Raw genomic sequence first — 27554 nt, 5'->3', positions numbered from 1 at the left:
ATAAATAGCTATTACAAATGTGGCTCAAGCACTGGATTGCTGAACACACCATCAGTGAGTGCTCAGCCCCTTGAAATATTTGGCTTCAAGAGTCCAATCCTGCCCTGCACTGAAGTCAGTGACAAAATTCCCATGGCACCCACCAACTGAAAAGAACAACAAAGAGTTCTTTCTGTCAGCTGCTGACTCTCAACAGTCCGTCCGTCCCACATATCTGGGAATACAAAGTAAATGTAAAGTTTTTACAAAGTCAGTATTTCACAATCTTTTTTTTATTTTCAGCACTCTAGGAACAAGAGCAGAAGGACTCTTTGTGAGCCTGCACCTGGTGTAGTGATTGACACCCAAGCCGCAGAGATCAGTTCTGGGTCCAGTTCTATTCAATATCTTCATCAGTGATTTGGATAATGGTATAGAGAGTACACTTACAAAGTTTGCAGATGATACCAAGCTGGGAGAGGTTGCAAGTGCTTTGGAATGATCTGGACAAACTGGAGAAATGGTCTGAAGTAAATAGGATGAAATTCAATAAGGACAAATGCAAAATACTCCACTTAGGAAGGAACAATCAGTTGCACACATACAAAATGGGAAATGACTGCCTAGGAAGGAGTACTGTAGAAAGGTATCTGGGGGTCATAGTGGATCATAAGCTAAATATGAGTCAACGGTGTAACACTGTTGCAAAAAAAGGGAACATCATTCTGGGCTGTATTAGCAGGAGTGTTGTAAGCAAGACACGAGAAGTAATTCTTCCGCTCAACTTCGTGCTGATTAGGCCTCAACTAGACTATTGTGTCCAGTTCTGGACGCCACATTTCAGGAAAGATGTGGACAAATTGGAGAGAGTCCAGAGAAGAGTGACGAAAATTATTAAAAACAATGAGGAGTCCTTGTGGCACCTTAGAGATTAACAAATTTATTTGGGCATAAGCTTTTGTGGGCTAAAACCCATGAAAGCTTATGCCTAAATAAATTTGTTAGTCTCTAAGGGTACATCTACACTACCCATCAGATTGGCGGGTAGTGATCGATCTATCGGGGATCAATTTATCGCATGTAGTGTAGACGCGATATATCGATCTCTGATCGCTCTCCCATCGACTGCTGAACTCCAGCTCGGCGAGAGGTGGAAGCAAAGTTGACGGGGGAGCTGTGGCGCGCCGCGAGGACACGAAATAAGTAATTTTAATTCGATCTAAGATACGTCGACTTCAGCTACGAGAATAGTGGTAGACTATGAGGATGAGAATTTGTCTGTTAGGAAGTGGATTGAAAATACCAATTTAGGTGAGGGCTTTCTAACAGAAAATGGCAAAGGTTTCCACTACCATTTTAAACAAAGGATTATTAACAAGGGCAGCAATTTAATCCCATTGAATCCTCAGCTGTATGCTCTGTCACAGAGTCCATGCTGCCAGCCTTAATATCATTAGTGAAGACATTTTTCTAACGTCAACGTATTTATTCAAAATAAGGAGAGTCTACAAGAGAAGAAAAAACAAAGGCATCTATTTTAAAGAAACATTTATTTTTAGATTGGCTTGGTTATTATACTAAACGTATTAAAACTATTTATTATTTTTTAGAAAAACTTTTATACAAATCTGATTCTTGTAGCATTTTAATCATCCTCATCTTCATCTTCTTCTTCCTCCATCTCATCCATTTCCTCAGCTGCAGCCAAAGCTTCTTCCTGTGCAGCCTTGAGTGCCTGCTCCTCTTCCACAGTAGGGTCATTCATTTCAGTGATTTCTGGCCCACTAGGGTACTCTGTCTGCACCGGTGGGGGCATCGAGGGTGAGTAGTTATCTGGACTGTATTTGTGACCCCAGCCCAGATAGATATTATCAAATTTCCTGAGGGAAAAAAGCAAGATCACACAACTTCCTGGCAAAAAAAAAAAAACCCTTAGGGCTCTGCCTATTCTTAGGCTTCCCCACTTGGGACATATTTTCTATAGCTAGCATATTCAATAATGGCATCTGCACTTAACTAATGTAAATAATGATGAATGTGTCATGTTGCTATTAAAGATCCCATGGCACTTTTTTGCAAGAATAGGGGTGTCAAGCCTGAAATCTTGGCCAAATACTAATTGGATAATTACATTCTATAAATCTGATTTCCACTACAGTGTCAGTGAAGATGGTATTCTTCACTTCTTGCCCTAAATTATTGTTATTATTGCTGTGCACTGTTAAATGGCCTCCATGATCAACTCCCGAGGTGGCTACATTTTAGTAGTAGGTGAAGTCAGTGGATTAAAAATCACCAAAACAAAACATTTCAACTGAATGAATTAAATAAGTTTCGGTGATTAACCAGTTTAAGATGGAATAGGAGTGAATACTTTGAGATACTAAGGTTAACCAGTCTAGCTATATAAGTAAGAGCTACCTACTTGCCGATAGCATAGGAGTACGCTCCAGGCCACAGGTTGGACTGAAGGACTGCAATGGCATATTGAGGAACCAGGTTTGTGGATAACTGAGATGTCCAAGGAGGGATGTTCTGAATTTCTGCCAAAAAACCAACAACACACACGTGAATGATCTGACTCATGAACATCTATGAAATATCTGTTAGTTAGGTACAGGACAGGATTTCGTCTCTATACAGTTGTTCTCAAAACCCAAGCAATTGATGTATCCTAAAAAGGGATTTTAAAATGGATGTTAAAGGAATTGATAGACAAGGAGCAAGAACTTTAAATATTATGGAAGCCTTGTAATCTAAAGTCTGGTGTGGAGTCACTGGTTGATAGTCACAGAGTTATTAATTCAAGGGTGTAGTAAGAAGAACAGCAGAAAAGAAGGTTACACACACAGCTCCTGAAATTCAGTGGTACTTAATTAAATACCAGTTCCCCAGGCAAAGAACACTGTGGACCACATATTGATAAATTTGGGAGACCCAGATCCCAATAATACAAAGATATGACCTTAATCTAAGAATGGAGTGGTTGTATGCAGTACTTGCTGCAGTATTGTGCTCTAGGATCTAAACTTTTCTGTAATTTTTTTTCTAGCATAAGATAATGACAAAAACATCAACTCAATGTAACTGATGTAGTGTTGTCTTCCTGAACCTGCAGAGAACCTGAGACAGTAGCTCTGAGAGGTGAAATTCCCCCTTTCCTCTCAATGTGGAGGAAGCTTGGAATTTCTTCAAATTAACTTTACAAAAACTATCTGATTCAAGTTGATGAAGAGCCACCTCAAAAAGGTTATTAGGAGTAAGTAGGGAGTTTATAGAGAATGGAAAAAGGGCTTGATATGCCATGGAAGCTACATCATGGAGGTTAGAAAATGTAGGAATAAAGTGAGAATTTCTAAAAGTCAAGCTGAATTAGCCCTTTCCAAGGAAATTAAAACAAATAATAAGAGGTTTTTTAGTTATATAAATAAAAAGAGAATAAGGAAGGATGAGGTTTGGGCGCTATGCCGTGTGGATGGAAAGGAGATTAAAGACAGTCCAAATATGGCCCAAAATCTAAATGAATACTTTGCCTTAGCTTTCAGTAAGAATAATAACATAGAATGTGTGCATGAAGGCAGTAAGGCTGATGGAAAGGACTGTCTCGAAATGGAAATTACCACGTCTGAGGTGGAAGAAAAACTTAAAGATCTAAATGCACTCAAATTGAGGTGACAGGAAAATTTTCATCCGAGAACAGGGGTAGGCAACCTATGGCATGGGTGCCGAACGCGGCATGCGAGCTAATTTTCAGGGGCACTCACACTGCCTGGGTCCTGGCCACTGGTCTGGGAGGCTCTGCATTTTATTTAATTTTAAATGAAGCTTCTTAAACATTTTAAAAACCTTATTTACTTTACATACAACAATAGTTTAGTTAAATATTATAGACTTATAGAAAGAGACCTTCTAAGAACATTAAAATGTATTACTGGCACGCAAAACCTTAAATCAGAGTGAATAAATAAAGACTCGGCACACCACTTCTGAAAAGTTGCTGACACCTGTCCTAGAATACTAAAAGAACTGGCACATGAGATTGCTATTCTGGAAGGGAAGGTCTTTTAAAATATCTATATATTCGGGGGTAGTACCACATGAGTGGAGAACAGCTAACTACGTATCTATATTTAAGAAAGGGAAAAAAAAGTGATCCGTGAAATTACAGACCTGTTAGTCTAATCTCAATAGTAAGCCAGGTTTTAGTATAAATATGTGAATGAAAGAATAATTAAATGTACAGACGTGTATGATAAAGGGGATGTAGTGTAACATGGGTCTGACACTCTGCACCCCAAGGCAGCACCCTGTAAACCCCATATTCATCATTTGTATATGATTGTGATATTGCATATAAAGCAGGCCAAATGAGGAAAGGCTATGATCTGCCTAAAGTCATTGTTCTATCTAAATATGTATATCATTAGTGCATATGAAGTTATGAGATTGTGTTGTATGGTTGTCACTAAAACATACTGTAAGTTGGGAAGCGTCCAGATACTAGCTCCCCAAAGACAATAACCAGGGGGATAACCAATGCCCGGGTCGGTATCGAACAACCATCAACAGCCACTGTCCAGCAAGGGAGCTGCAATTCAAAGACTCACCCGCTTAAGGCCATACCAGGGGAATTGCTCAACCTTGCCTGGTGACTCAGCAATGCCCACCAGACATGCCTGGACTTGTTTCTCCAAGCACATGGACTAAGGGTATAAAACAGAACACAGGGGCCCCATGTTTGGCCTTTTCTCCTTCCCCGACCTGTGCCGCAAGCAACAAGGATGCTCAGAAGACTGAAAACTCAAACAGAGGAGATTGGCCCAGGTTTCAAGGGTAAAACCTGTGTACGATGTACTGAAATATCCAGTGGGGTGAGAAAAACTGCTTAATATAGGTGTTTCCCAGTCTAATAGGGTTAAGAGTTTAGACTGCGTGCTTATATTTTCTTTTCTTTTGGTAACTAACTCTGACTTTTTGCCAATCACTTATAATAACTTAAAATCTATCTTTTGTAATCAATACACTTTTTTTTACTGTTTATCTTTACCTGAAGTATTTGGTAATTCTGCTCAGGTTTACAAAGTCTGGTGTATATCCATTTTCCATTGATGAAGTGGTGAGCCAATTAATAAACTTGCATTGCTCAAGAAAGGGTCTTGAGCAGTGCAAGTCGGTATATTCCTGAGGTATAAGGCTGGGAGTTGGGGGGATTTGGCTGGTGCCTTTCACTGTGTGATTCATGAGTGGCTCTGGGAGCATTCATGCAATCTAGCTGGGTATGGGGCTCCACGTGCGGTTGTGCTGAGTGATAACAGTTCCTGGAGGGGTTTGCTGTTTATCACTAGCAACGCATTGTGAGAGACAGCGCAGGCTGGAGAGCTAAGGGGGTACAGTGGTCCTATAGTCCCAGGCTGCACCCGGGGATCCTGTTACAATGGGTTTACCAAGGGTAGATCATCACAGACTATCTTGATTTCCTTCTTTCAGAAAACAACAAAAAAAAACATATTTTTTTTAAATAAGGGAAGTGCAGTAGATATAATATACTTGGACTTCAATAAAACATTTGACACAGTACCATATGGGAAATTATTCGTTAAATTAGGGAAGAGGGGGATCAGTAAAGCATTGTAAATTGGATAAGGAATTAGCTAAAGGGAAGAAGGCAACGGGTTGGGATGCAAAGTGAATTACTGGATTGGAGGGAGGTTACTAGCAGAGTTCCTCAAGGACTGGTCTTTGGACCAATCTTATTCAACATTTTTATTAATGATCTTGGCACAAAAAGTAGGAGTGTGCTAATGAAATCTGCTCATGATACAGAGTTGGGAAGCACTGTCAATACAGAAGAGGATCAGAATATTATACAGGAAGATCTGGATGACCTTGAAGACTAATGTAACAGAAATGGGATGGAATTCAATAATATAAGGTGTAAGATCATGCATATATGGTCTAATAATAAGGATTTCTGCTACAAGCTGGGGGCTCAGAGGAGGAGAGAGACCTGGGTGTGTGGGCCATTCACAGGATGACTATGAGTTAATGCGGCTGTGAGAAACACAAATGCGATCCTAGAATATATTAGGCCAGGTATTTCCTGTAGAGATAGAAAAGTATTAATGGCATTGTACAAGGCAATGGTAAGACCTCACTTGGAAAACTGTTTACAGTTCTGATGACCCATGCTAAGAAAGCTGAATGTAAACTGGAACAGGTGCAGAGAAGAGCTACTAGAATGATCAGGGGAATTGAAGGCCTATTTTATGAGACTGGAAGAGCTTGGCTTTTTAAGTCTAGGTTAAAGAAGGCTGAGATGGGATAATGATTGCTCTCTGCAAATAAATTGGGGGGGGTAAATACCAGGAAGGGTGATGATCTATTTAAGCTAAAGGACAATGCTGGCACAAGAACAAATCGATATAAACTAGCCATAGACAAATTCAAGCAAGAAATTATAAGATTTCTAGCCATCAGAGGTGTGAGATTCTGGAACAACTTCCGAATAGGAGTTGTGGGGGGCAAACAATTTAATTAGCTTTAAGAGAGAGCTGGACAAATTTATGAATGCAGTTGTATGACAGGGTTGCATGTAATGGTAGGGCTCAGAGCCCTGGGACTCACTTTCAGTTTATGTCTTTTGTTCCTAAAGCAGCAGTGAAATGGGGTATATGAACCCCACACTAAGCACAGACAGAAGGGGGAGGAGAACCTCTCAGGTTTATAGGCAAGCAGTTTGACCACACCCCATGCAGTTGCCATGGCTTCCAATCATGGAGGCAGGCACCCACAGCTGCAGCCCATAGAAGAAACAAGGATGGCTATAAAGGAGAGACTACAGAGACAGAAGAGGAGGCAAAGGGCCCTGGGGCAACAGAGGGGTAATGCCTCTGCACCGGCTGCCTCCACAAACACAGCTAAGAGACTGAAGCAGACTGCTAGACTCAGAGGTGAGGGTCCAAGAACTGCCCTAACTGGGGGCAAACTAAGGGGGGCCAGTCAGAAGCAGAAGAGACCCCTGAAAAGAGCACATCAGGAAGTGGTGATAAAGGTCAAAAGTAGGGCTGTCAATTAATTGCAGTTAACTCACATGATTAATTCAAAAAATTAATCAGAATTAAAAAATTAATTGTGATTAATTGCAATTTTAAATCACACAAACAGAATACTAATTAAAATTTATTAAATATTTTGGATGTTTTTCTACCTTTTCATATTTATTGTATTCTGTGTTGTAGTTGAAATCAGTTATATTATTTTTATTAGAAATATTTGCACTGTAAAAATGATAAACAAAAGAAATAGTATTTTTCAATTCACCTCATACAAGTACTGTAGTGCAATCTCTGTAGTGAAAGTGCAACTTACAAATGTAGGTTATTTTTGTTACATAACTGCAAAAACAAAACCATGTAAAACTTCAGAGCCTACAAGTCCACTCAGTCCTACTTCTTGTTCAGCCAATCGCTAAGACAAACAAGTTTGTTTACATTTACAGGAGATAATGCTGCCCTCTTATTTACAATGTCACCAGAAAGTGAGGCATTTGCATGGCACTTTTGTTCCTGGCATTGCAAGGTATTTACGTGCCAGATATGCTAAACATTCGTATGCCCCTTCATGCTTTGACCACCATTCCAGAGGACATGCTTCCATGCTGATGATGCTTGTTAAAAAAAAAAATGCATTAATTACATTTGTGTCTGAACTCCTTGGGGGGAAATTGGATGTATTCTGCACTGTTTTACCTGCACTCTGCCATATATTTCATGTTATAGTAGTCTTGGATGATAACCCAGCACATGTTGTTCATTTCTTAAAATGAACACTTTCACTGCAGCTTTCACAAAATGCAAAGAAGGTACCAATGTGAGGTTTGAGAGCTACAGCACTCAACCCAAGGTTTAAGAATCTGAAGTGCCTTCCAAAATCTGAGAGGGATGAGGTGTGGAGCATGCTTTCCGAAGTCTTAAAAGAGCAACACTCCAATGCGGAAACTACAGAACCCGAACTACCAAAAAAGAAAATCAACCTTTTGCTGATGGCATCTGACTCAGATAATAAAAATGAACATGCGTCAGTCTGCACTGCTTTGGATTGTTATCGAGCAGAACCCATCATCAGCATGGACACGTCCTCTGGAATGGTGGTTGAAGCATGAAGGGACATATGAATCTTTACCGCATCTGGCATGTAAATATCTTGTGACGCCAGCTACAACAGTGCCATGCAAAAGCCTGTTTTCACTTTCAGGTGATATTGTAAACATGAAACGGGCAGCATTATGTCCTGGAAATGTAAACAAACTCGTTTGTCTGAGTGATTGGCTGAACAAGAAGTAGAACTGAGTGGACTTGCAGACTCTAAAATTTTACATTGTTTTATTTTTGAATCCAGTATTTTTTTCATAATTCTACACTGGTAAGTTCAACTTTCATGATAAAGAGATTGCACTGCAGCACTTGTATTAGGTGAATTGAAAAATACAATTTATTTTGTTTTTTACAGTGTAAATATTTGTCATAAAAATAAAATAATATGAGCACTGTAGACTTTGCATTCTGTGTTGTAATTGAAATCAATATATTTGAAAATGTAGGAAATATCCAAAAATATTTAAATGGTATTCTATTATTGTTTAACAGTGCGATTAATCCCAATTAATTTTTTTAATCGCTCAACAGACCTAGTCAAAAGGGATTCTCCCATCCAGTGTATTTTGAGAGGTTTTTTTATCTCCTTTCTCTGAAGTATCAGGGATGGCCATAGCTGGAGATGTGACATTGGGTAGGGTGGCACTGAGCATTCTCTCTCTCAGGTGCTGGGCTGGCTGGTGCTTGCTCACATGCTCAGGGTCCAGCTGATTGCCATATGTGGGGTCAGGAACAAATTTTCAGATCAGATTGACCATGACCTTGGGAGTTTTTTGCTAGCGTGTGTGTGTGGGTCACTTGCCAGGATTATCTGGATATATCTCACTTAATCATTTTCCTGCCATTGGTCCCTTCTAGTGTCTGCCTGTGGCACATAACAGTCTAGTCTCCTGTAGGTTACCATATGTTGGTTGCATTTCAGATGTTGGGTTTAGTATGTGAGTCCTGGCTGGGGTTGGTGCCCTCTGATATAAAGGAGGGAAGACTAGTGATCCCTTCTGGCCTTAAATTGTATGAGTCTAGTGGAGCTGTTAACTCTGAAACGTAAAGGTGACAGTTTAAATGTCAACATTTTTAACTATTTCCCTGTTGATCATGTTAGCAGAAACATACAGTTAATGTGATTATCTCACAATCCCAAGCTACCCCCCATGCTGCCTTGGGGACCCACAACTTTAGAATGTTTATTAGATAGCTGCTAAAAACTCCAGATGGATGTTCACTGTAAAAAAAAGATCAATTATTCAAAGAAGTCTGAGTGTCCATTACCTGCATCTTCAGAGAGTGGAGTCAGAAGAGGGGGTCCCACTTCTGGCTGTGGTTCATCTGGCTCTTCTGCTTTTTCTTCCTCCTCACCTTCTTCTTCTTCTTCCTCTGACTTTTGAGAGGGGTTAATCCAGGAACAGCGGCCCTACAACCGACATACCAAGAGTTATAAAGCAGGTGCAGCAATCTCTGAAATACTGTGATGTGAGTTAAAACATTCAGTTCAGAAGAACTAAGGTGCCTAAACACCATGGTGATGGGTGGCATATAAAAAGAAAAATAGATAAATAGCTGATATACAATTATACTTGGCAGAGTTCTCCAGGCATCCCTTATTCAATTAGCTGCTTCAGAATTCATTGCCTTATACCTCAGTCATCAGATTTCAATCTGCTTTAGAGATCTCAATTTTTAAAAAAGATTCACTTAGTGTTCGTGAAATATTTTGGACTTAAACCAAAATACTAAAATCCTCTATTAATTCACAGCTAGATGGTGTTGGTAGGCAGAGCCCAGCAAGGGCTTCACCACCTCAGGGGCTTCTTTAGGAGGCACCATGCCTCAAAGACACACCTCTGAGGAACAATTTGCCCCTTGCTTCTTCCACCAGTGAAGGGGTAATAATTTGCTGCTGGCCTGTACTGTATCACCCATTCCTCCCTGTAGGGGCATGAAGTAAGCAGGCACATAGCACCCACTTACTCCTGCATTTCTAAACCTAAGGTCCAGGTAGCCTGCACAAGTGTGTAAGGAGAAGTCTTACTTCTCCATCCTCCCTTGTGCAGGCACATAGTCCAAATTACAATCCAGGCCTCACAGAGCAGAGATAGCATCAGCAGCAATGATGTCTGTATCTTCATACTGTTTTGCCAGAGTGCCTCAGTCCTGACCAGGAGGGACCACTTTCTATGGATGAGAGGATGGTTCTATCCTGGGTCCATTCAATCCTTGGCCTTGTTGCTGATTCTGACAACTGTGATGGTACTATTCCACTGTGAATACAAGTGGCAGAATTGATTAATAAAGTGGAACTTGATTAATAAAGAATTCAAGAGGGTAATGTAATTAATACCAATCAACATAGGACTATGAAAAATAAATCCTGTCAAACGAACTTGATATGTTTTTTGAAAAGATTATAAGTTTGGTTAATAAAGGTAATAGTGTTGATGTAATACATTAATGTAAGGAGTTTGGCTTGGTACCGCATGACATTTTGATTAAAAAAGTTGTATGATAAAAAATGATGGCACACATTAAATGGATTAAAATTTGGCTTACTGACAGGTCACAAAATGTAACTGTAAATGGAATCATCATCAAGCAGGGGTCTGCAGGGATTGGTTCTTGGCCCTACACCATTTAACATTTTTATCAATGACCTGGAAGAAAATATAAAATCATCATGGATAAAGTTTGCATGTGACACAAAAATTGGAAGAATGGCAAATAATGAAGAGGATAGGTCACTGATGAGAGGAATCCAGATTGCTTGGTGAGCTGGGAGCAAGCAAACAATACCCATTTTAATATGACTAAATGTAAATGTATACATCTAGGAAAAAGGAATATATACTTACAGGATGAGAGAAACTATCCTTGGAAGCAGTGATTCTGAAAAAGATTTGGGGGTCATGGTGGATAATCAGATGAAGAAAAGCTCCCAGTGTGACACTGTCACCAAAAGGGCTAATGTAAACCTTGGATGCATAAACAGAGGAATCTCAGGCAAAAGTAGAGAGGTTGTTTTACCTCTGTATTTGACACTGGTGTGACCACTGCTGAAATACTGTGTCCACAGATCAAGAATCATGTTGATAAATTGGAGCGGGTTCAAAGAAGAACCACAAGAATGATTAAGGATTAGAAAACATGCCTTATAGTAGTAGACTTAAGGAGCTCAATTTAGCCGAACAAATAGGAAGTTAAGGGGTGACTTGATCAGTCTATAAGTACTACATGGGTAACAAATATTTGATAATGGGTTCTTCAATATAGCAAAGGTATCACACAATGCAGTGGCTGAAAGTTGAAGCTAGACTACTTCAGACTGGAAATAAGGTGTAAATTGTTATCAGTGAAGGTAATTATCCATTGGAAAAATTTACCAAAGGTCATAGTGGATTCTCTATCACAGGGAATTTTTTTAAAATCAAGATTGGATGTTTTTCTAAAAGGTATGCTCTAAGAATTACTTTGGGAAGTTCAATGATCTGTGTTATACAGGGGGGGTCTGACTAGATGATCAGAACAGTACCTTCTGGCCTTGGAATATATGAATCTGTCCATTATTTTGTATAGGTTACTTGTTACGTCTGGTCAACAGCTAGAAGGAACAATTCAAAATGTCCTCAAGATTCTAAATATCTATTGATTTTATATTTAAAGCCATCATGCTGTTGCCAAGAAATAAAAAACAAAATATTCCCCAATAATCAATGCGTGACTCTACAATATTATTGTTGTGCTGCTAGAGGGCAGTCAGTCACCCAGCAAAGAAAGATCAAGTTAACAAATACTCTTCCCAGACCTGTGTTGACAGCATTAATGCTGCTAACTTTTAACAAGGAAATAAATGCCATGTCACACACAGCTTTTCCTTCAGAAGAAAGAAAGGGACCACATTAAAAGAGTTAAGTGTTATTGTCAAGCTTCTGTAATGGCATTACTTACAGTTAAACAACAAAAATTCAACTGGAGAAAATATTGGACAGTGTGCCCTTTATGTACAGTTATGAACAGCCTACATTGTTACTAGCACTCTAGCTAGTCAAGCATACCTAGTCATTGCCAAGTCAGGAAATAAACTGTCTCTGGCCTTTGGAGAAACAGAAACCAGCCAGAAAGGATCAAAGTCCACCAATGCTCAACCTCATATAATTACAGGAAATTGATTATTGAGGGACATATTCCCTTATCCCAACAGGTTATTCCTGAACATTTATCCTGAGAAAGGCATGCAACTGCCACCCCCCCTGCAAAAAAACCAACAACCTAGGAAGTTGCTGCCAGTATGCCATAGGAGACAATTCTAGCTCAGCCCCAAATGAGGTGAACAGTTCACCCTATGCAGATGAACATTTTCATTTACTTTCTGAGACACCATTGGTAACCATGTAACTGGTATTCAAGATCAGTACTGGTTACATAGAGCATTACCTGCATTAGAATATTCTGTACATGGTGCACCCAGTTGGAAAGGGAATCCACAAGTTCCATCACGCTAATGGTCTCAAAGTCAGGATTTTCTTCATATGTGTCTCTTCCTGCTCCCCCCTCCTCCTCTTCATCTCCTTCCTCCTCTCCAAACTGGTAGAACCCCAGTGGGCTGATCTGGGTCCCTGCTGAGATCCGGGCAATCTGCGCACGCAGGTAATTGGCCTCATTCCCTGGGAAAGGTGGATAGCTCACAATAGGAGCATCTAGCCTTCCAGTGAAGAACTTCTTGATTTTCCTGGCAGCCACAATTTGCACTGGTGTCACTGGAGGTAACTTCACCCACGGTTTGCCTGGCTCATTACAGACAAAATAGATAAACTTATTGGTGCCAGTCCGGTTTTCTTCTTTTGGGACCACTGGTGGGGACTTATAGGTGGACTTTGGTGGCTCATCTTCTTTCTCCTCATCTTCTTCTTCATCTTTGTCCTCACTCCCCTCTTTTCCCCCCTCCTCAATCACTTCTTCCTCCTCTGTCTCCTCCTCCTCTTCCCCCTCACGGTACTCCACTTCAGCCACAATATAGTTCATCTCCAAGCCCAAGATCTTGCCCCAGAAGCGACACGTCTGGATTGGCTGCATGCTGACAAGCTGCTTGAGGGCAAGGAATATGTGGTAGTTTTCATCCATGCTCAAGCCGACTCCAGCCTGTTCAAAATAGAAGGCTGTCTCCATCACATTGGGTAGAGGGCTATCTGTCTAGGGAAGAAATTGCCAAAGTTAAAGCTGAGGTATAAATAAAAGATATTTTTAAAAGGTTAAGTATATTACCCACTAAAAATAATACTTAGCATTTATATATTGTCTTTCATCCTTTCAAAGTGCTTTATAAACATTAATTAACTAAGCCCCACAACATCCCCCGAGGAAGGTAATAATATACCATTTTACAGAAAGAGAAATCGAGGCACAGAGCTTAAACAATATGCAGCTTCCAGGTAGCAGAGCCTGGAAAAGAATCCAAGATTCCGAACTCCCAGTGCTCTCTTAACTACTTCAAAACATTCAGGGTCAGACTAGTTACAGGTGGACAGTATGAGCAATCTATATAAGGGATCTCAGTGCTGGCACACATATACTAGTATATCAATGCCACTAACTGGTTGGGAGGCCACCGATGACCAGGGACAGTGAGGCTGCATTTCCTCATGTGCATGACAGGTGCATTTTGGAAGAACAGAATAATCGTTTTACATACTCAGCTAATTTGGTTGGATTTCAAAAACCTGAAAGAACCAGAAAAATTCCATATATAGTCAGCAATCCCTCCCAAATATTAGTCACTGTTTTGGATACCTGGATATAGAGGTATTCTAAGCATGCATTATTTCGGCTTGACTATATTACATGTGGTATTTTCAAAATCATTCAGCATTGGAGTACTTCTGCTCACATTGAAATCGGTGGTAAACCTTCCATTGGCTTCAATGGGAACACAGTTAAGCAACAACAAGCCTTTCTCAAAAGTCTCCCTATGTCTTGCCATCTTTACCCCTTTACCATTCAGAGACTCATTCCCAGACACTTACATCAGATAGTGGAGCAAAAAAGTAAGACTGGAAGTTGTATACTATAGGGTGAATAGTTTGGTAGAGTGATTATTGGTTTATGTGGAATTTCTCTGACACCGTCAAGCTTTTAAGTATCAACCAATTAGGTTGAGGATATGAAAAATGCAATTTCTTCTTCCAAAATACATCGCTTTTTCTTACAAAGACATGTTACCACTTTGTTCTTAGCTATCACTGACCTGAAGATGACTGGTACAGCATGGACAAGATGGCTTAATGTCCTTCTATCTTTAATGTTCAGTTGCAATGATTTACTTGTACATATAATGTTAACTTGATCTGAAGGTCAACTCCAAACAACTGGTATTTGCTTTCTCCACCTAATGGTTCTACCTTTCACCACAGAGCTCTCTTAAAACCATTTCGGAACTTAACATTCAGCATATTAGAAGTAAGGGGACACAAAAAGTACCTTGCTGCTTTTATATGAAAAATACCTTTTCAGTTCTACACTTCAGTTCTTTAGGCCAAATGTCACCATAACTTTTTTCTAGCTGGGACACTGACCAAAACTGCAACTGGAATAAAAGGGAGTTAAAAATTCTCCATCCTTTGTCCCGCAGTAGTGGCTGAACACACTGCCCTTAACCCTGTTCCCCATGCATCCCCATAAGAATTTCATTTTAGGCCAAACAAATTAGTCAGTCTAGATTATGTAAGGAAAAGATAATGCTGTAACTCTTCTTTTTCATCCCTCATTTCTAGAGGGACAAGAGGTGGAAGCCCCACTGAAAGGATCATTTAGGTTGCGAGGGGCAAAGCAGTGAAGATTAGAATATAGTGTAGGGAAAAATCCTAACTTGCCAGGGGATGGGCAAAATAACCTCAAGCCTTTTCCATCTTTAATCTCTGTTTCTACAACAGTCACTCACTATTTCCTCTTCTGGCTCTTGATCTCCTCCCTCTCCTGTCCCCTTGAGGAACAGAGCCTTATATTTCTCTGCCAGCTCAAATGTTGGAAGCATTTCATGCTCATCACGGAGGGTGTCCATTTTTTTCTGGAACTGAGCCCATTTCACATCCTTACTGATATTCTCAATGATGTCTACTGCATTTATAGGGCGTTCATCCAAGATCTTGGTCAGCATTTGAGCAAGATGATCATATCTGTCAAATCAAAAGAGAATGAAAACCCCAAGGAAGAATATTACTGCCCTACTATATCAAATTCTCAGCAGAGTTGGTTTCTCATGTCAAAGATAAAGGCATATGTCCTGGGATAACTCCTGAGCTCCAGGGCCATCACTACAGTAATTAGCTCGAATGTTGAAAATGTCAGCTGAGTGTTATGGAAATTAAGCCTGAGATATATACCTGGTAATATTCATAAGGAATAGTTTGTTTGTAGTATGTCTACTAACATGTTCATCTTCCATTTATAGCTTTTCCCACCATTTCCCCACTCACAGTTTGAAGCTGGATTTAAAACTCTTAATCAGATCTATCTCCCTTTAATCCCTCTAAATTCCTTTTGGTAGGTCTGATCCTGAGTGCTGCTCAGAACCTATAACTACTACAAAAGGATTAACCCTTATGTCCTTGATTCTCCCTGCATGCTTCACCTTCCCTCCTATACCTACTTACCTCTTTGTCCTCTCCACTCACACTACCGTCCCCTCCACACATACCTCCTTCCCCTACCCATGTTATTCCCTTCTTTTCACACTCACAAGTTCAAGCCAGACTTTGTGCTGCTCTTCATTAGATAGGCCTTTGCATTCTGGATTGCCAGTGCTCTAGGTTCAGGATCAGGTATTTCATCCTCATATGGGCTGTATCCTGGCTGATAGAGCCCATAGCCCGGTTCGTGTGGTTGATAAGGGCCATGTCCCGGTAAAAAAGGCTGATAATGACCAAGCATAGGTTCTTGTTGTTGATAAAGGCTTCCTCTTGGTTCCTGTGGCTGATAGGGGTCTTGTCCTGGGGCATGTGGCTGATATATACTTCGTCTCGGGTCTAGTGGTTGGTAGGGTTCTTGTCCTGGTGCATGTGGCTGATATATGCTTTGTCTCGGCTCTTGTGATAAGGGCTGATAAGGACCTTGTCCCACTCGATGGGCTTCATAGGCAGGTTGTCCTGGTTGGTGGGGCTGATAGGGAGCTTGACCTGGTGTGGTATCCTGGTCTGGCTGGTGAGGTTGATAAGGGGCTTGTCCAGGTTCATAAGGTTCATAAGGAAATTGTCCTGTTTGGGAGGGTTGGTAGAGGCTCTGGTCAGGTGGGGGCCCCTGGCCAGGCTGGGTGGGCTGGTACGGGCCTTGGGCGGGTGGGGGCTCCTGGTCGGGTGGAGGGCCCTGGCCGGGCTGAGTGGGCTGGTAGAGGCCCTGTGCAGCTGGGGACTCCTGGCCGGGCTCGGTGGGCTGGTACGGCCCCTGGCCTAGCTGCTCGGAGCTCTGCCCTGAGGGGGGGGACGCCTGAGCCTCGGGCGGGGGGTCTCCGGAGGGATCCGCCATGGCTCTGGCTGCCGGTTGGGGCTATCGGTCCCTCAGCACCAGGGTCCCGCCGAGCCCCGCCGCCGCCTAGACTCCCGGCTTCTCCGGTCTCCAAGCAACAGCTTCCAGCCCCAGAGAGGAGGCGCGGGCGGGGCGTTGCCAAGGTAAACTCGACTCAGTTGCCAGGCTGACTTGATTGGGCGCACGTGCAGCACGTGATCCTACTAGGCACGGGACCGAGCTCCAGAGCGCGCCAGGTGGGCTGGCTGCCAGAGAGCGTAACGCAGGGGCGGGAATCCCAGCGCTAAAGCGAGTCCCTGGTGCCCCCCTCCCCCACACGCTTCTTTGCGGGCTTCACCCATGCTGGGCTCGCTAGGGTCGGGTGTGTGGTCTTGGGTTTCTGTTTTGTTTTTCGAGATGTACTGAGCATCTTTGGGGAGAGGGGGGTCTTGATAATACACGGCAAAAATAAGGGGAGGGCCAGATCTGAAAAGTTTACAGACTAATACTGCGTATACAGGGGCACGTCCATACAATCCGAGTTTGTGGAGATGTGGCCAAGTAGCACGTTGACCACTCGACTTCTCTGCTCTTGTGCTGTACCCCTTCCACTTCATCCCTGTCAAGTTGCCTAGCACAGTGATTCCTAAAGTGTGGGTTGTGCCCTCCTGAGGGTTACAAAGGACTAGTTCAGGATATGAAATGACCTCTCCATTTGTCCTCAGAGCCTCAGATTTCATTTTAAAAAAAAAGGTCTGGGCTACATGACAAAGTTGCACAAGTTTTACTTAAATTGAGTTTTAAATTGATTTAAACTGGTGCAAATGCCTGTTTAGATATTTCATTTCAGAAGTGGCTTATTTAGGTTTATCTTAAATTGACCACTAATTGGATTTAAGATAAACGGGGTGGGGGGGGGAGACTTGTTTAAACCAAAATAAGTATGTCCAAAGGGGATCTGCACCAGTGTAAGTAAACTGATTTAAAAGCACACCTTAAATTAAACTAGTACAAGATTCTCATGTAAAAAGCCCTGAATCTCTAGCAGAGACTTGAACTGCACCATTCATTTTAATAGTGCTAATGAAGATACCAATATGATACATTAAATGTCAACATTGTTAACTATTTCACTGCACATCAATGTATGTACAAAGGACAGGAAGAATAATATTTTGAAGCTCTACACCAGCATTTCCCAAAGAGGTGGCAGGGAGGGTGTTTCAAGCAAATGCCCCTGAATGGTTAAAGAGGCAGACCAGGTCTATATTACAAACTTTTGCAGGCATAGCTATGTCGGTCAGGGTGTGAAGAGGGTTGATCCCTGCCTCACACACCTAGTGTAGATGTACTTATACTGGCAAAACTGCATGTTTGCTGGGTATAACTTATTTTGCTGATGGGGGTGGGAGGGAAATAAATTATACAAGCAAAAGCACATTTTTGTCAGTGTTACTGTGTCCACACTAGGAACACTTTGCCAGTTTACTATATATTGGGATGGGCAAACTTTTTGGCCTGAGGCCCACATCGGGTTTCAGAAATTGTATGGAGGGCCAGTTAGGGGAGGGGGTCGTGGCCTGGCCTGCACCTCCTATCTTCCCACCCCCTGGGACTCCTGCCCCAGCCAACCGCTCCTCTCATTCCTGACTGCCCCCTAGGGACCCCTGCCCCATCCAACCACCCCTTCTCCCTGTCCCCTGACTGCCCCCGGAACCCCTGCCCCTGACTGCTCCCTGCTGCCCCTTCCAAGCCCTCCTCCTTCCTGACTGCCCCTCCGGAACCCCTGCCCCATTGCCCCCAACCCCTATCCACACCCCTGCCCCCTGACCACGACCCTGAACTCCCCTGCCCTCTATCCAACTCCCCTTGCTCCGTGCCCCCTTACTGCGCTGCCTGGAACACCGGTGGCTGGCAGCGCTACAGCCACGCTGCCTGGCTGGAGCCGGGCCACACTGACACCGCCACCATATAGCACAGAGCACTGGGTCAGGCCGGTCTCTGCAGCTGTACTGCCCCAGGAGCTCACAGCCCCGCTGCCCAGAGCATTGTGCTGGTGGCAGAGCGAGCAAGTGAGGCTGCGGGGTTGTGGGGACAGCAGGAGAGGGGCCGGGGGGATAGCCTCCCGGGCCAGGAGCTCAGGGGCGGGGCAGGACGGTCCCGTGGGCTGGATGTGGCCCGCGGGCCATAGTTTGCCCACTCCTGCTATATATGAACAGGTGTCCTTTTCCTTTGCCTTTTATTGTCCACTACTACCCCCATAATACACTCAGGTAAAAATTCCCACTACACATACCACATACAGATGTTATCATCTGTAGGAGGAGAGCCTTGCTTGGGAGGGCCTTGTAAAATCTGGCCGAGCAGAGCTGTCTTCTTACATACCTTATATACTAACCCAATTTAAAATTTGGGTATTCACTTAAAATAAATCCCCGGGAAATCTGTAATACCAAAAAGAGAGCTCTGCCTCCCCACTAAAACCCACCATTTTTTTCAGTTGAGTCCAGCTAATACCCAAAAAGGAATATGAAGCTTTCCTTTTTAAAAGCATACACCTTTTAAAAAAGCCGGAGTGTTGCAGTGTTTGGAAATGAATAGTTAAGGGATCCAGCTAGTTTCCCACTATCAAGTAATCTTCTATCACTTGTTCTTACCCCATCCATCCTAAGCCTTCAAAACATTTGGAAAAATATATTCAAAAGTAAACTCTTTGAGAGCAGGGACCCTCTTTGTACAGTGTCTAGCATAATGAGGCCTGACCTGGGATGGAGGCTCTGGGCCAACTGGAATTAAAATAATGATAATAAATAACAACATTTACTGATTAGTAGGAGATTATAAAATGTTATGTTTTATTAAAGGGATCTACTCCAATAATTTAGCCCTCAAGGGATTGTGATTTATCTGATCTTATACTTGTTACTGATCCAGGATAGCAGCCCTTCGTTTTTGGTTTTTATTTTATTTAATTTTTACCAACAAAAATGGGTGAAAATTGGTGGAAAAACTATTAATATTTTTTCTGGGTAAATATTGTGGTTTATTTTGGTGGACAGAAGGATGGGAGAAAAGTATTCAGTAGATTAATGCTTTGATGAATGGAATTCAATGTGGTTTGCTGCAAAACTAAAACAGAACTCAAAACACAATGCCATCTCTGAGTTCAATTAAACAATATATCGCTAATCGCCAAATAAAACTTTTCATTTGAATAAACAGTTTACTGTTTAGACTTAGACCAATTAGCCTATAAATATTTACATTTAATAATTGGGCCACACCATTTGCAGCACATACAATCAATTTAATCTTTTCCTCCTGTTTTTTTTTAAACTTTCAAATACTTCCTCGTGTTCTGAAACATTCTGATACAGATTTTTATTTTCTTCCCATTTTAGTATGTCAGATCTTTAAAGTGTTATCTGCTAATAGCTTGAAATGTGTATGTGGTGGGTGTGAGATTCATCAGTACATTCAGATGTGCATGCACTTTAGAGTTTGTGTGCATGCCTGTTTGTTGTGTGTATCTTCTAGACTAACACATATAGCCTTAATTCAACAGGCAGTTTTGCATACACATGCAGACTAATATAGTATCATAATACATATATCTCATGCAACATATTGTATTTTCCTAATAAAGCAAGTACTTTTTTTATATATTTGAATGAGACAAAAATAGGGTGAAAATTGGAAAAAAAAAAGAATAATACTTTTTGTAAATCCTGGGATTTCTTCCATAAAAATCTGTTTAAACTGAAAACAAAGGGACTTACACATTAGTGATGGAGGAATTCAACATTTTGCAGGAAAAGGTGATTTTTTCTGGCAAGGTGATTTTATTTATTCATTTATTTATTGCTTTTTACAAAGATAGTGATATGAGTGGGTTGAGAGATTTGGTACATTAGAAATAGTTCAGCTGGATATGGATTAATGGGCAGAATGCAGATGAAATGTTCAAAGTTCTGTGATAAATACATAAGTACAAGTACAATTTTTCATATTGGGCTCACTGCCACTTATGTGGCCAAATTCTGCACTCACACTGATTTAAATTAGGAAGTAATGCCATTAGGCCTGATTCTCTCCACATTTACATTGGTGTAACTCAAACTGGAGTAAAATATACTGGTGTAAGTTATTTTTTACTCCAGTAGAGAGTGTTTACAGTAGGGATTTATAGTAGTGCAAAGAAACCTATTGTAGACACAGCCTGTAGTCTAGAAATGCTACTGTAACTCTAAAACTCTGTGCTGAATTTTTAAACATGGATAAGTAGTAAGACACCCAAATTGTCCCTTTTTGTGATTGTAGGAGCTGTTATGAGCATCTAGATGTGCAGTTTGGACATTCTTTATGGTTGTCCATGGTTGAAAATTGGGCTGTTTATTATTTGTGTATATTGGTCCACAGTAATATCTGCCACGTATAGGCACTTCACATATTTTTCACTTTTATATGTGTGAAAATGTTAATATATTTGATAGTATGAAAACTCTGTGCTACATACCTAACTGGAATACCTATCTTTGTTTAGCTGCCCAAGGAACAGAGTTCTCACTTACTTGTTTGGTTTCTGGTGAGATCTTCAAACACTATATATCGCCTTTGAATCATGATCCATAATGCCGGTGATGGTGTTAAAACATTTTGTGCCTTGAACGTTTATGATACAAATATATTTTAGCTCTCTGATGAAGACATCACAAGAATAAATCATCAACTGCTTGACTTTGATTTAATAAGGAATGTGTGACATTAATTTTCCCTCATTGTTCTCAGTAGGTACAGCAGAAAATGCAGTTTAATCTTCCAAGCAGATTCAATCATCCTTCATTGGTGATTTATCATACTCTTGCTATCAGACACCAACTGAATGTGTTCTTTTTGGAGGAGGAAAAGATTGTTTTCTGAGAATCAGCTGGCTGTAAAAACTTTATATGATCCTGAATTAAAAATTGATCTACATGATACCAGATTGGGGGTGTACCCATGCAAATGACTTGTTTATATGAGTCCAACATGCTGTTATTATTATGCCTTAGCGTGAGTAATTGCATCTTAGCTTTAGACTTTCCCTGCAGAGGGGCAAAAGGCTAATGCTGTCACAATAAAGAGGGAGAGCCTTTTTAGTTCTGCAAATCTAATAATCAAAATCATTTTTATTATAAGAGAATAAGTGCAATATGCTTTTGAAGCCCTCTAGTGTGTTGTGTGATACAGTGCTAACTGCATGCAGAGTTTGAGTCACAGAAATAATTTCTTCTGTACCATGTAAATGTCACTATAATGCAAAAATGAGCTAGTTCCTCATTACAGAATCTGAGTCAGAGTCAGTTATGATAATGGTCTAAAAGGGTCTAGACAAGATATACAATGCTGTTTTCCCCTCCTACAACTATAAAATATGAAAAAATTACTTAAAGATGGTAAGATGCATATGACACATATAATTACATATGTTGTGGACTGTGTAGTGTTTGATCCTGTACCATGGAATTTAATAAAAGCTTTGTTTAGACTTCCATAGGGGCAGGATCAGACTCTTACCAATTATGAACCCATTTCAACAAAGAACTTAACATGTTTTCAAATCCCACTAAAGTCAATGGGATATAAACATGTGCTTGACTTTAAGCATGCATTGAAATGATTTCGTGAATAGGGACCAGGTGACATAGCATATAATGAAAGTACTGTAAATTAATTATAGCCTTTTCATTATTTTATATGTATTATTAATATTATAGTAGTATCCAGAAATCCCAAGTAGACAAAGGCCATTGTTGTAGGTACCGTAAAACATATGGAAGAAATTATCCTTGCTCCAGTGATCTTATGATCCAAGACCCTGACCTTGTGGACATTTAAGCATGTGCATAACTTTACTCATGTGAGTAGTCTTATTAATGTCAATAGGACTACTAATGTGAGTAAAGTTTCATTTGCCTAGTTTTTGCAGGATTTGGGCCTAAAGACAGCCACAGTAAGTGGGTGTAACAAGCAAGTGGAGGGGGTGAGGGAAAACAACCCCATCTCCTTAGCTGCTAAGGGTGACATAGGCAAAAAAGTGCTATGAGCAATGGTAGTTTTGGAATATCCCTAGAACAAGCTTTGGCAATAACTCTTTAAAGTGGTTCACTAGTGATTTTAGTTGACCCATTACTCTTACCATCAATGAAAATCACATGTCACTCAGGAGAGAAGAACAGTAGTACATATATGAAGAAATCTGCCTACAGAATGCCCTAGTAAGTCTACTACATTCAATAAATGAAAAAATAAACCACACCCCAGGATTTTAAAATAAGGAATTAAACTTTTCAATCATCTATGGATGAATGAACAACACTTTTACTGAGTGTAGTTTATTTTATGGATATTCTTCAAAAAATACTCAAAAATCATTCCCAGGTTAAGCATTGTAAAGTGCTGTAAAATTTTTAAAATTATAGTGAGAGAATTATTCATTGAGTGAATGGAGGCACTGTGACTGAAACAAAGATAATCTATTTCCATATCCTTTATTAGCCAAAGCAGTTATTAAAAGAATTTTAAACATACAATGCTGGCTTCATGTTCACATTATCCCTACAGATTTTACTATATGACCAAAAAAAAAAATCTGCTCTGATGAATGTAGAATCTCATGGTCCATTTCATTCATTTCAATTTCAAGAAATATTTTCTTGAATCCTATTTTCTTCAGAGTTGTTTTTTTAAAACTGAGTTTCAACTTACAGAGTTTTAGTATTGACGCTGAACCTGTATCTCATTCACATATGGTGAATAGCAAAGAAAAAAGCATTGCACAGTGTAATGTGCAGTCATTACTTTGCAAAAGACGTATTTGCAGGATTTATACAGCAATGGCAGAGGGCATTGTGATACCTTTGATTTGCTGCAGGCTACCTAGGTTTTCACTGGATACCCATGTTTCTTAAATGATGGAAAAACTGGATTTTTTGTTTTATAATTCATTTTCATTTATAAAAAAATTATGAAATGTAGTTATCTGTGTCCATTTGTTACTTTCTGTGAAGCAGCTGTTCAAGGAGGGGCAATTGTTTTAACTTTTTCCATCATGTTCAAGAAAGCAAGAGAAAACTAGTGTCATTTAATACATTTTCATCATGATACTATTATTATACATTTTCCACACTTCTGACTCTTTAATTATGTAGGTCACTTAGAGTGGCTTCATTTGCTGGTACAGATGAATTGAGGAAACCTCTACAGTTGTTGCTGCAGGGCCTGGCTCTAATGAACACTGTTCAGCAATATTACGTCAGTTAGTGGATCAGTAAATAAAATCTTTGTTATCATTTCCCATCCCAGAGGAGCCACCTTTCTAAAAAACATCTGCTGGCTACACCCACTAGGTTGAGATCTATAAATTATTTTGATGATTTCTGCATTAGTAGATTGTAACTATCTCTATAAATCTTTGGCACAAGACCCAAGCTGATCTCTCACTGAAATCTGGTTTATTACTATTTTCCAGTTTACAGCTGTGGATGATATGAAATGTTATAGGTTGGAACCAGAAGTCCAGAGGGTCTTCCTACTGTTTTATCACTGAGTTTTGAACAAGTCTGCACTGACAGGGGCATGAACTAGTCACTTTAACAGATTTGTCCCATTTCAAAGTTCTATGACTCTTTCCCTATTTAGTCAGTTACCATGTAAACGATGGACTCCAATCTCATGCTAGCTTCATTAGGACTACTCACACAATTGAGCATTACTCCATGTGAGCAAGGGTTGTAAAATCTATGGATGGAAATGATTTTAAATATTATTAAGGTAGCACATATTCAACTCCAACTTCTGCTCTTGGTTATACTGGTGTAAAACTGGTGTCAGAATTTGACCCAAAGTTTCTCAATTCATTGTGAAACTCATGCAAATTTTCATGTCAGTCATGAAAATGACAATGTCACATAGATGCAATTCTGTTGGTGGGATATTCACAGTTCCATCACCCCTCCCCTCCAGAGCTGTACCCCAGTGTTGTTTTTTGAATGTTTTAGAATCTTTGTCTCATGGAGACGAAAATTTGTGACTAAAAATATCCAAGTGAGTAACCTCATTTGAATATGTTCAAGCATGTGGAAACTTAACATAATACATGTAACTGATCTTATTGAAATACATGGAATAATCCATGAGAGAGAGCACAGAGGGAACAGTAAAGAGAGAAGATGTTTACTACTGCTGATCAGTACATCTTAATCCAATTAAGATGCGTACCCCACAACCTCCATTTCAATTTTCCTGTTTCCCCTTCTTTTAAGGCCTGGTCCGCATTGCAGAGTTAGATTAACGCAAGCCAGTTTACGTCAATCTATGTAAGTGTCAACACTTAAAGCAATGCCAGGTAGAGCATACTACAGCAACATATATTACTATGGCTCACTATTGAAATGGTCTTTCAAAGCCTCTCTGAGCCAAATGGGCACCACATTCTTATAAACTTGGTATCTGGCTGCTCAAAATCAGCAGACAGCCCGGCAGAAACTTTCTCCCCCTTTGCCTCACAGTTACGCAGGACACAACAGGCAGCTGTAACTATTGGGATTATTTTTTCACTGAGGTCCAAATTCATGAGCAGACAGAGCCAGTGACCTTTCAAATGACCAAAGGCACATTTGATGGTCATTCTGCATCTGCTGAGCTTGTAGTTGAAGTGCTCCTTGGTGCTGTCAAGGTCACCTATATACGGCTTCATGAGCCATGGGAGTAAGGGGTAGGCTGGGTCTCCCAGGATCACTATTGGCATTTCAGCATCCCGAATAGTAATCCCCCAGTGTGGAAAGAAAGTCCCTTCTTGAAGCTTTTTGAACAGTCCTGTGTTCTTAAAGATGCACGCATCCTACACCTTCCCATACCAGCCCACGTTGATGTCAGTAAAACATCCCCAGTGATCCACCAGTGTTTGTATTACCATAAAAAGTAGCTTTTTCTGTTGATATACTCTATGGCAAGGCGGTCTGTTGCAAAAATAGGGATGTACATGCCATCTCTTGTTGCACCACAGTTAGGGAATCCCATTGCTGCAAAACCATCCAGTATCTCCTGCATGTTGCCCTGAGTCACAGTCCTTTGTTGCAGGATGTGACTAATGGTCCTGAACACTTGCATCATAACAGCCCCTACGGTGGATTTCCCAACTCCAAATTGATTCCCGACTGATTGATAGCAATCCGGGATTGCAAGTTTCCATGGAGCAATCACCACCCACTTCTCCACTGTTAGTGCTGATCTCATTTTGGTTTCACTGTACTGAAGGGCTGGAGCAAGCTCTGCATGCAGATCCAAGAATGTGGCCTTGTGTATCTCAAAGTTCAGCACCCAGCCCACTGCGCATCATCCCAAACCTGCATGACAATGCAATCCCACCAGTCAGTACTAATTTCTCAGGCCCAGAACTGGTGCTCCACCATCTGCAGCTGCTCCGTGAATGTTGCCAACAACTTTGAATTGTTTCTATGTTCCACAGCAACCTAGCCTCCAAGTACCTGGCATGTTCCCCACAGCTCATCTGGCAGCTCTGAAAATACTACAGGATCAGGTGCCCTGTGCTCTCAATGCTCATCACAATAGTGCAGAGCTGTGTAGGAGCCATCCTTCTGACACAGATGGCAGAGAGTGAGGAGGGATGTGTGGGTTCATAGGAATTTTGAGAAGAGGCACAAAACATTATGGGATGCAGAACTCTGCATTATGGGACACTGAAATCATGCTCTCAGTCACCCCTGCGTGACTCATTTTGGCCTAATGAGGCATCACAAAACCTTCCCAGAACACCCTGCACTAGATAGTGGCATAGCTACCCATGGTACACTGCTCTCTGCATCGATGCAAGCGCTACTAGTGAGGTTGCACACTGCTCACACAAGGAGTGTAGTGTGGACATGCAAACACAATTTAATTACTGCAATGGCTGAATGCCGGTGGAACTAAGGTAGACTATTTTTTTAAGTGTTGACTTGCCCTTAGTCTTTCTTATCTGTACCCCATATCACAGAATGATTACAAATGTTTCCATTGTAAACCTTTATAATTGTGTAACTCGACAAAGAAGAAAGAACCATCAATTAGTGTAAAGTGCTGGGCCTGCAGACAAGAGGAACCACTGAAACCAAGGGAGCCATTGTGTAACATCAAAGTACAAAAACTTGGTTGATTGCTGTCACCGCTCACGTGAAGAGGAGTCAGGTGTCAACATTTGTTCCATAATGTAAAACTAAGGTCTTGACAATCGGTTCTCATTATAGAATCCATGACACACATTGTAAGAGTGGGGGTGTTAACCCTAAAGTCCTGGCCGGCTACTATGTTAGTTATATTCTGCACAGCTATATTATTCTGTAGTTTCAACCAAAAAAAAATTCTTAATGTCTAACTTTAAGCTGCTGTGTCGTGGTGGTGTACTCTGTTAAAATAGTTGCTGTATTTCACTCCAGAGGAGGCTGTATTTCAGAGCTGGGTAAAGTAATCCCTTTATAGTACATGTCTGTGTACACAGATATTGAGCTATCTGTTGGAAAAGCACTTTGGGGTGAAAGCTGCTTTAGAAATGCAGGTTCTCTTTTCATTTACCACTTTCTAACCTTCCAAAATCAATGTGAATGCTGTACACAGAAACCTAGTTTTTCACTTTCTTCTCCCTGTCTAGAAACAGGTAAGATTTCTTTCTTCTGGCCTTCATTAAGGGTCACCCAATGAAAAGTTTAACAGGCACAAATAAGTTCTATGCCCAATTATGTGCACGGCTTGACTTTTACCAGTAACATCTTTTAAAAAATGTTGCCTGGTGCAACAAAATGTGTTTCATTGTCATTTTGAGGGATGATTTTCCTGTGACTCAAATTCTTCTCTGATTATATAATTCTTATTAATGTTTTCCTTTCACATGTCTAAGTCAGT

At 40.8% G+C, this 27554-nt stretch overlaps 1 protein-coding gene across 1 annotated transcript; it reads right to left on the bottom strand.

Annotated features, from left to right (window-relative positions):
• Positions 1-1545: 1545 nt before the first annotated feature.
• On the bottom strand, positions 1546-16775 carry LOC120405656 (radial spoke head protein 6 homolog A-like). The gene is made up of 6 exons (XM_039539351.1): positions 15856-16775; positions 15058-15292; positions 12558-13313; positions 9402-9543; positions 2405-2522; positions 1546-1859 (listed from the first exon to the last, which is right to left on the bottom strand). Exons 1-6 carry the CDS (start codon positions 16635-16637, stop codon positions 1625-1627), a joined length of 2268 nt encoding a protein of 755 aa, XP_039395285.1. The 5' UTR covers positions 16638-16775; the 3' UTR covers positions 1546-1624.
• Between the last annotated feature and the right edge of the window lie 10779 nt (positions 16776-27554).

Source organism: Mauremys reevesii, linkage group 5 (assembly GCF_016161935.1).
Source record: "Mauremys reevesii isolate NIE-2019 linkage group 5, ASM1616193v1, whole genome shotgun sequence".
Classification (NCBI taxonomy): domain Eukaryota; kingdom Metazoa; phylum Chordata; order Testudines; family Geoemydidae; genus Mauremys; species Mauremys reevesii.
The sequence above is the reverse complement of the archived record's forward strand: the minus strand, read 5'-3'. Positions and strand labels throughout refer to the sequence as shown.

Bases quoted from the DNA above. Each gene is read 5' to 3' on its own strand.
- LOC120405656 (XM_039539351.1), bottom strand. From the start codon at position 16,637: ATGGCGGATCCCTCCGGAGACCCCCCGCCCGAGGCTCAGGCGTCCCCC. The intron at 15,293-15,855 runs GTGAGTGTGAAA...TTGATTTGACAG, and splicing joins ACAAAGTCTGGCTTGAACTT to ATATGATCATCTTGCTCAAA. The intron at 1,860-2,404 runs GTAGGTAGCTCT...TTTTTCCCTCAG, and splicing joins TACTCCTATGCTATCGGCAA to GAAATTTGATAATATCTATC.